At 37.6% G+C, this 9,903-nt stretch overlaps 1 protein-coding gene across 1 annotated transcript in view; it reads right to left on the minus strand.

The window, feature by feature from the left end:
• Positions 1-9,903, minus strand: part of CSGALNACT1 (chondroitin sulfate N-acetylgalactosaminyltransferase 1) — a 107,905-nt gene that overhangs the window by 68,530 nt on the left and 29,472 nt on the right. The window contains exon 2 of the mRNA XM_044660831.1: positions 3,257-3,473. Within this exon, the coding sequence (XP_044516766.1) occupies positions 3,257-3,473 (217 nt within the window). The remainder of the gene's footprint in view (positions 1-3,256; positions 3,474-9,903) is intronic.

The following is a 9,903-nucleotide window of genomic DNA, read 5'->3' on the forward strand; positions in this document are numbered from 1 at the left end:
GAGGTTTAAGAGTGAATAAGTGGTGAGGAATTGGAGGCAGTAAGTGTAGATGACTATTGTAATTATTTTTAACAACAAAGGTATAAAGATAGAACAATAGACAAATCAAAGGAAGATTTTATTTAGGATTAGGGAGATGTAAGTATTTTTGTAGGCACAGGTGAAGTGACAGAAAGAGTGAAACTGGGAATATGAAAGAGGAATGAGAGATGATGAATCAATATCCCTGAGGACAGCAGAGGGAATGGGTCCAAGTCCAAATGGATAGATTAGCACAGGAAAAGACTACAAACCCCATCCTCTGGGACTATGGGGAAGAAGAATTAAGATATTGAGAGGTTTTCAGAAATAGAGAAGGGGAGATGAGATAGCTCATGACAAAGTAGTAGATGAGGTCACATACTAAGAAAAGGGATAGAGATGGATGGAAAAAAGAGAATAGCACTTAACCAAGGCTGGATCTACTTCACTTGTCAATACCGTTCCACTCAAGTGTCCCTGTTGTGAATTACTTACGTGTTGCATCATGGGTACCCATAGGAACCCACATAACCTAAATCACCTAAGTGAGTACTCAGCCTCTCTTAAGCACAACTTCCTAGAACCCAAATATTTCCATTGCTTGGCTTGTTTTGAGAACCCAATTTTACTGCCTTTGATCTTTAAGATTACTTGCAACTTCTCAACCCAGAGAACTTGATTTATTACTAGAGATGTGAAGAGGCACACTCAAGTCTCAAGGCAAACAAATGGATCCAGTTTTGACTGCCAACCATGAATTCAGTCATTTACAGGATAGAAGTTCCTGCCTGGAAGGCTGCCATTCCAAATAGAAGACACAAAGGAAAAACAAAGAAATGTTAAAAGGGGCCAGGGGAAGTGGAAGAAAAGAGATCATCTAGTATTAGGTTTAAATGCTAGAAGAACAGCATAGAAAACCACTCTCAGTACTTGGGAGCACAAGAGGTGTTACAGAAACACTCCAATGATTGTTATAAAATAATAATTGATAATATCTTTAATTGTACTGTTAGAATTATAACTATGATATACTATTAGTAGTATTATAGTAACAATAAATAAGAACTAATATTTATATACTATTTGAAGGTTTGTAAAATATTTTACATATGTTATTTCATTGGATCCTCAGAACAACCTCATAAAGAAGGAACTTTTACTATTATCCCTATTTTACAGAAGTAAATAAATACTGAAGTATCCATAAAAGTAAAAATTAAAGACATGGAAGAAAATAAGATTGCTAAAAAGAAAGGGCCTAGAGGAAAGAATTGAATAAGAGGGCCAAAGACAAAAGTTTGGGGGAATATTACTATTTAGGAGGCAGGAGGATGAATAAGGATAGGTAATGAAAACTAAAGAAATAGTCACATGAAAGGGAAATTCCAGGCACTAAAGTGAGTCTTAAGTATTGCTTCATTGCTATTCCAGATTATATTATGGCAGAAAACCAAACTGCAAGCAATCTCAAAGGATCTTTAAACCATGGCATATGGAGAACTAACACCACAATGAAGGATGATGTCACCTGGAAAACAGGAGACCAAAGAGAAACTTGATCACTCTCTTCACATATTTAATGGGATGTTATGTAGAAAGAAATACACATGAATAGAATGTTTTACAATTTACAATTATACATTTTACCATTTATCTAATAATAACTCTATAAGGCAAGAAGCATAGATGTTTGCTCCCATTTTATAGCTAGAAAACCCAAGGACAAAAGAGGATGAGTAATTTGGATGAGACCACTGCTCTTGAACTCAAGTTTTATGACTTCCAGGCCAGTGCTCTTTCTGTGATACTATAGGGAAATAACTCTGGGTTTCTTTAGGTAAAAGAATATGACTACTGAGTGTTAATCATAAAGAAAACAGACTTGGCCTCAAAATAATAAAAGAACTTTCTCACTGGAATTGACTAGCAAAGGAAAAGCTGCCAAATGGGATAGAGAACTGCCTCCCACTGATGGTATTTAACCAAAGTCTGGATGACCAGCCAACAAGAATATTATAAAAGTGATTCCTACATATGGCCAAGTCTTAACAAGATAACCTCTGGGGTTTCTTCCAGGGCTAAGATTCTACAATTCTGGACTTAATGTTACCAAGGGCTGAAGTAATGGTAAAATCTTGGGAAAACAGAAAAGGCTTTCTCTTTAGTTTGGGGCTAGCCACATGCTTTAAGTGCTAACATATGCTGCTCCTTAATGGTGTTAACTGAGGTCTAACTTTAAAGATAATCTAGTCCAAAACCTTCATTCCTATGATTTCTGAAGAGTGCATGTTTTGTCCTCCTGTAGACTAAATCTACAAGCCCATTAGGAATTAGGATGGGCAGGTTAGGTCGGGGAGAACTTTACTATACATCAGCATAGAAGGTTCATAACTATCCAATTTGACAATGATTAGATTTAATATTACTACTATTTGATGGTTCTACAATTTAACATATGGCTTATAAAACTCATTTTAAAACAAGGAAATTACATCAGCTCTGGTTAGGATTCTGTATATGTAGGATATTCTAGTGAGTTTTAGTGTCTTATACATCTTACCAGTCTCTTGAAAAAAATCTAAATTCTCTGCATAATTTTCTGAGTTCATGAAATACAACTCACAAGACAGACTGAATCATTGTTTATTTACAATAATGTTCTATGGTGACATGGATTAGAAGTGAGAAAAGATATTAATTTGATCAAATCTTGCTCCTATTATGGCAAGGATTGGCAGTAGAGGGGGATCCAATCTTGGACACAGGAAGCAAGGTCAAAAGGTTCTTCTTTGCAAGCCCAATTCTTATTTGGATGCCTTCCAGACCATTTTACCCCACACCTCTCTGCTTGCTAAAAATGTGGTTCCTATTTTTAAGAAAATTTTGGTTACCTGGGAAGTGTTACCAACACACTTGCCTCCAATGATTCAAAAAAGTGCCAAACACAGCAGGCTCGAGACATCAAAACACCAGCAGGTATCATGCCAGCCATTTAACTCCTGGATAAAACACAACTGTTCAACTTCATTTCTATTGCTACAAGTACAGGAATGCTTCCTAGGAAATTACAATTTTGTTTAAGCGATGGTACATACAAGTTATGCTTTGTATGAAGAAAACAAACTTGGACACTAAAAGAAAGAAACCTTTGTATGTGAGGGGAGGATGGGGAAATGACATCAACTTCCTAATGTATATCATGTTGAGAAAGATAAACATGTAGAAACCAACCAACCTGAAGTTCTGCATGAACTGTCGGAACTTGTCCACCCTCTTTGCCAGGGGCACGATAACGTTGATAAGTGTGTTGGCCATGTTGAGTTTTTCATTTTTTACTTTCATGATGGGACCAAATGGTCGGAATAAGACAAGTCGTTTGAATTCATGTTTTTGGTCCCCTTTGAACGTGAGCTCGTACAAAGTCCCTTTATCCTTTTCTGTTCTGTAAATCCCTGTAAGAAGAACAGGATATGTGGGTTTTTTTAAAATATAAATACCTAGCTGCTGGTGCAGTTTTGATAGGCTGAGAATTAGTACAAAATCAATCTCTTTCGGGGTGGAGAATTCTTAAAATAAAAACAAAATTTTAAATTTATTTCTCCATCCTGGCATTTTCCCTGGCTATCCCCCAAGCCTGGAACTCTCTCCTTCCTCATCTCTACTTCTTGGCCTCTCTGGCTTCCTTCATGTCTCAGCTAAAGTGCCACATTCTTTAACAAGCCTTTCTTGGTTCTCCTTAATTTTAAGTGTTTCTCTTCTGAGATTATATCCAGTTTATCCTGTACATAGCTTGCTTAAACCTGGTTGTTTGCATGTTGTCTCCTCCGTTAGATTGTGAGCTCCTTGAGAGCAGCAACTGTCTTATGCCCTTCTTTGTAACCTCCTACATGTGCCTGGCATTTGGTAGGTGTTTCATTAATATATTTTTTTAGAAATTTATCCATGCTTTTATTCAGCAATAGCATATTCAACAAATATTTATTAAATAAAAGCCTTGTGATAAATTCTGAAAATGCTACTTTCATAAATATTTGACTGAACTGACTAAATAATTTCTACCTACAATGCTTCTAACTAAAAATATAAAAAGAACCAATTTATGGATAATCTTCAGAAGTTATAAATAGGCAGCGAGATATAATTGAAAAAGCAATGGATTTGAAGACAGAGGACCCAAGTTCAAATCCTCTCTCTGTCACCTAGGACTCATATGTCCTAGGGCAAATTGTCTAAGGTCTCTGGTTCTCAGGTTCCTTATCTGGAAAAAAAGAAATTTGGATTAAGTGACCTGTGAGGTCCTTTCTGACTCTAAATTTGTGATCCTATGATTAAAATATTCATGGTTGACTTGCCCTTTAACATTCTGAAGAGGGATTGGGTCTTCTATAAGGTTAGAGACAACTCTCACAGCTACTGCCATTTCTGACATGATAGGCATGTTTAACAGGATGACAAAAATAGGAAAAGGTATGGTTTTTCCATCCCTAGTGCTCAATCTGATAAATGTGTCTAGTGATGCTGACAGAACACAGTAAGGCACAAATATTCTGCCTCATTCCCAAGAGCCTTCCTGATGCCAGGATTCTACTAGGCCATACTTCCCCCAAAACAAGGAATTTTTCTATCCACTTCTTTCGTTCTACACTCCACTGCAACTACACTAGAGCAGCAGCAATGAGTCCAAGGCTAAGCAGAGATCCATGCACATTAATAGATGAATTGTTGAATTATTAAACAATATGTTCCATAAGAACATATACACAAGAGCCATGACTTACATAAATATTGTATCTGCTCCAATAGCTAGAACAGGTATCTTCACATAGTAACAAGTTGAAAATTTTCTTGAATTAAATTTGGGTGGATGGGCAATGATAAGGGACAATGGGAAGAGGGCAGAATTATATAATTCCCATTTTGTGCCTGTTTTCTCTAGAAAAGGAGATGATAACAAAAATGGTTAATGGAGAATTGAAACCCAAGATAGTGAAAATAGTCATAGAGAGCTTAATTACCTTCAAAGAGCTCAAAAAACAGGCCCCAAAGAACTATAAGCCACATGCTTGTGTATTGAAAGAAATTGAACCACAAAGTGGAAAAAGACCACAGAGATTATCTATTCCAACCCACATCTGAGTAGAAATTATCTTAACAACAATATCTTCATCATCAAGTACTTTAAGGCTTGCTAAGCACTTTACACATATTTCCTTATTTGATGTTGACAATAAAACCAGAAGGTAAGTGCCATTACTATTCCTAGATTTTAAGAAAGGGCCCACACCAGCCATATAGTCCTCTCCAGTTTCTGATCCTGGATCTCTTCCTGTAGTTTTGGGATTCTCTATTCGTCACCCCTCATCACTGTTCATCTTGCTTTTAAATGTTTCATCTCCCTTTAGAATAGAAGCTCCTTAAGGAGAGGGACAAAGTTTCTATTCATTTTCCCAGCACTTAGCACAATGCCTGAAATATAGTAAGTTTTTAATAAATGCAGACTAGGAAATTTAGACTAAGTAAGTTTAGTTAACCTGTCTAGGATTACAGAGCTAGTAAGTATCCGAGACCATATTTGAACTCAGGTCTTTCTGACTCGAAATCTGATATTCTGTCTGCAAAGCGTCAGTGAGCCTCTACCACTTCTGTGATGGAAAGCCCACTTCTTTAGGAGGTAGCCCTTTCACATGTGGAATGCTTAGATAGCTATGAGACTTTTCTCTATTTCTATCTGAAATGTCTCTCTCTGCAATTTGTAAATATTGGTCCTAGTTCTCACCTCTGCAGCCAAATAAAACAAATTGGATATTGCTTTTACATAATAGCCCGTCAAATCCTTGAAGATGATCATTGATCTTCCCACTCTCCAAGCCATATTATCTTCAGACTAGATAAATATCACCAGTTCCTTCAAATTGGTAATTGTACTACATGGTTTCAGTCCTATCATCATCCTGGTCTATCCTCCTCTGATGAAGGTACAGTTTTAATGTCCTTACTAAAATGTGCCACCTGATAATTAGAGAAATGCAAATTAAAATAACTCCGAGGTACCACCTCACACCCTCAAATTGCCTAAGATGACAGAAAAGGAAAATGACAAATGCTGGAGAGGTTGTGGGAAAATATGTGCACTAATGTACTGTTGATGGAGTTGTGAACTAGTCCAACCATTCTAGAGAATAATTTGGATTAAAACTGCATACCCTTTGACTCAGCAATACAAGGAATAGGTTTATGCCTCAAAGAGATCAAATAAAAAGGGAAATGTTCTATATATGTACAAAAATATTTATAAAAATTCTTTTCATGATGGCAATGAATCAGTAATTAAGGGGATGTCCATCAATTGGGGAATGACTGAACAAGTTGTAGTATATGATTGTGATTTAATATTACTGTGCTATAAGAAAAGATGAAGGGCGGGGTTAAGATGGCAGCAGAGCAAGAAGCAGCTCTTAACCTCTCCTGACTGAAACACACAAGACTCCTCAAGGGGACATAAAAACAAGTCCAGATGAATGGAGGAACCCCACAACAGGGTACAGCATGGAAGGTACGTGGAATCAGGACATTTCCATGCTATAAAGAGGTGAAACAGCTCTCACTAAATCACGGGCTGAGCAACCACTCCACCTCCACCCCTAACACACATAACACCTATAGCGCCGAAGCCAGCTAAAAAGAAATAGAGCAAGTTTGGGGCACCCATAGAGTCATTGGCAGCTCCAGGGCCTTTTCCTGAGAGCAGCAAGATTTGGGACCCCAAAAAGCCAAAGAACGCACGCGAACTCTGAGCGAGGGAGTGGCGGAGGCGTGGGTGGAAGCAGACACAGCCATGAGCTAAAGTTCTGAAACCCTGATTGGGGAACCAGCGTAGACGGGTATACGACTATGGAAGCAGCACCTGGAGACTTGTAAAGGAACCTCCGGCACAGGATCAAGCAAGGGGGTCACCCAGGGGGCTTGACCTTGGAAAAAACCAGAACTCAGACCTCAGGAGCCAAAAGACCGCGGACAGACCCTGAGCGCGAGGATAAACCTGAGAAGCTGCTGGGCTAAAGATGGCTACCCAGACTCAGGAAGTTCAGAAGAGAAAGATAAACAACAAGAAAAGGAACTCTTTAACACTCGACAACTTTTACAGAGAAAATCCAGACAACCAAGCAAACAGAGGTGGAGAACAAACAAGCATCCAGACCCTCCTCAAATAAGGAAAACTCCTCACAAGCTATGGAAGAGTTCAAAACTGAGATTTTGAGGAAAATGGAAGAGATATGGCAAGAAAATAACTGTTTAAAAGGTAGAATCTTGCAAATGGAAAGTGAGGCTCAGAAACGAAATGAACTGAGAAGCAAATTGAACACCAGAAATGTCCAGATTGAAAAGGATTACCAGAAGATTATGGCCAAAAACCAGAAGATCATAGCTGAAAACCAGAAGATTATAGCCGAAAACCAGAAGATTACAGCCGAAAATCAAAAGATCATAGCCGAAAACCTTAAGATTATAGCCGAAAACCAATCCCTAAAGGCTAGAATTGAGCAATTAGAAGCTAATGATCTTTCAAGACAACAAGAACAAATAAAACAAAGTCAAAAGACTTAAAAAATAGAAGGAAACATGAAATATCTCAATGAGAGAGTGACAGACCAAGAAAGCCAGTCTAGAAGAGAAAATTTGAGAATAATTGGTCTTCCAGAAAAACCAGAAATTAATAGAAACCTGGACTCCATACTAACAGAAATAATTCAGCAAAATTGCCCTGAAGTCCTACAACAAGAGGGCAATATAGACATTGAAAGGATTCATAGAACACCCACTACATTCGATCCAGAAAAGAAAACACCCAGAAATATAATTGCCAAATTCAAGAGTTTCCAAGCAAAATAAAAAATCTTACAAGAAGCCAGAAAGAAACAATTCAAGTATCAAGGAGCACCAATCCGGATCACACAGGATCTGGCAGCCTCCACGCTAAAAGATCGCAAGGCTTGGAATACAATATTCAGAAAGGCAAGAGAGCTGGGCCTGCAACCACGGATCAACTACCCATCAAAATTGACTATATATTTCCAGGGGAAAGTATGGGCATTCAACAAAATTTAAGAATTCCAGGTATTTGCACAGAAAAGACCAGGGCTAAATGGAAAGTTTGATATCCAACCACAAAAATCGAGAGAAACCTGAAAAGGTAAATAAGATACAAAATGGAAAGAAAGAAAACTTATAATTTTTAAATTTGCCTTTTTAAGGGCCTTAGTGAGATCTAATTATCTGTATGCCTATGTAGAGAAATGTTATGTATAATTCTCTGTAGTGAACTCTATTCACTATTATAATATTCACTATTATAGTAATCAGAAGAATAATTCACAGGGTGAGGGAGGAACACTAAATAATCTAAGATGACATGGGGAATGGGAAAGAGGGGGTGAATAGCAGGGGACACCAAGAGAAACTTGAGTGAATAAGAAAATAGGATATTCTATTACACACAAAAAGGGCATGGGAAGGAGAGGGGACAAATACTATTATAAGAAGGAGAGGAACAGAGCATTAAGAGGTAATAATCGAACCTTACTCTCAGTGTAATCAACCCAGAGAGGGAAGAGTAGCTATACTATCCATTGGGACATAAAACTCTTATCTAACCCTTCTGAGAAAGTTAGAAGGGATAAACCAAGGGAAGCAGGGGAGTGGGGAGGTCAAAAAAAGGGAGGGGAGAAGAGGGGGGGAATTCATAAGGACTTTAAAAACAAAAAGAGGGGGGAAAAATAAGGGAGGGGGTAGAAAGGGAAGTTAATCAAGGGAGGGGATAAGGGATAGCAGCTCAATAGCAAAAGGAAAAAGTATAAGGAAAAAGGGGGTAGGAATAGGGGAGGATTCGAAAATGTCAGCAAATGCACAACTGATGATTATAACTCTGAATGTGAACGGGATGAACTCGCTCATAAAACAGAAGCAAATAGCAGAGTGGATTAGAAACCAAAATCTCACCATATGTTGTCTACAAGAAACACATATGAGGCAGGTGGACATATACAAGTTTAAGGTTCAGGGTTTGAGGAAAATCTTTTGGGCATCAAATGAGAAAAAGAAGGCAGGAGTGGCTATTATGATTTCTGACAAAGCGAAAGTAAAAATAGGTATGATTAAAAAAGACAGGGAAGGTCATTACATCCGGATTAAAGGCAGTATAAACAATGAGGAAATAACACTGCTCAATATGTATGCACCAAGAGGCATAGCACCCAAATTCATAAAGGAGAAACTGGCAGAGCTCAAGAAGGAAATAGATAGTAAAACCATACTAGTGGGAGATCTAAATATTCCTCTGTCAGATCTAGATAAATCAAACTGAAAAATAAATAAGAAAGAGGTAAGAGAGGTGAATGAAGTCCTAGAAAAATTAGATTTAGTTGATATGTGGAGAAAAATAAATAGGGACAAAAAGGAATACACCTTCTTTTCAGCTGCACATGGCACATTCACAAGATTGACCATGTTATAGGGCATAGAATCATTGCAAACAAATGCAAAAGAGCAGAAATAATAAATGTAACCTTCTCAGATCATAATGCAATAAAAATAATAATTAGTAAGGGCACCTGGACAGGAAAATCAAAAACTAATTGGAAATTAAATAATATGATTCTTCAAAACTAATTTGTCAAAGAAGGAATCATAGAAACAATCAACAATTTCATTGAAGAAAATGACAATGATGAGACATCCTACCAAACTCTGTGGCATGCGGCCAAGGCAGTACTCAGGGGGAAATTTATATCCTTGAGTGCATATATTAACAAATTAAGGAGGGCAGAGATCAATGAATTGGGCATGCAACTCAAAAAATTAGAAAGCAAGCAAATTAAAAATCCC

The sequence above is a fragment of the Gracilinanus agilis genome, chromosome 2 (assembly GCF_016433145.1).
Source record: "Gracilinanus agilis isolate LMUSP501 chromosome 2, AgileGrace, whole genome shotgun sequence".
NCBI classification, from domain to species: domain Eukaryota; kingdom Metazoa; phylum Chordata; class Mammalia; order Didelphimorphia; family Didelphidae; genus Gracilinanus; species Gracilinanus agilis.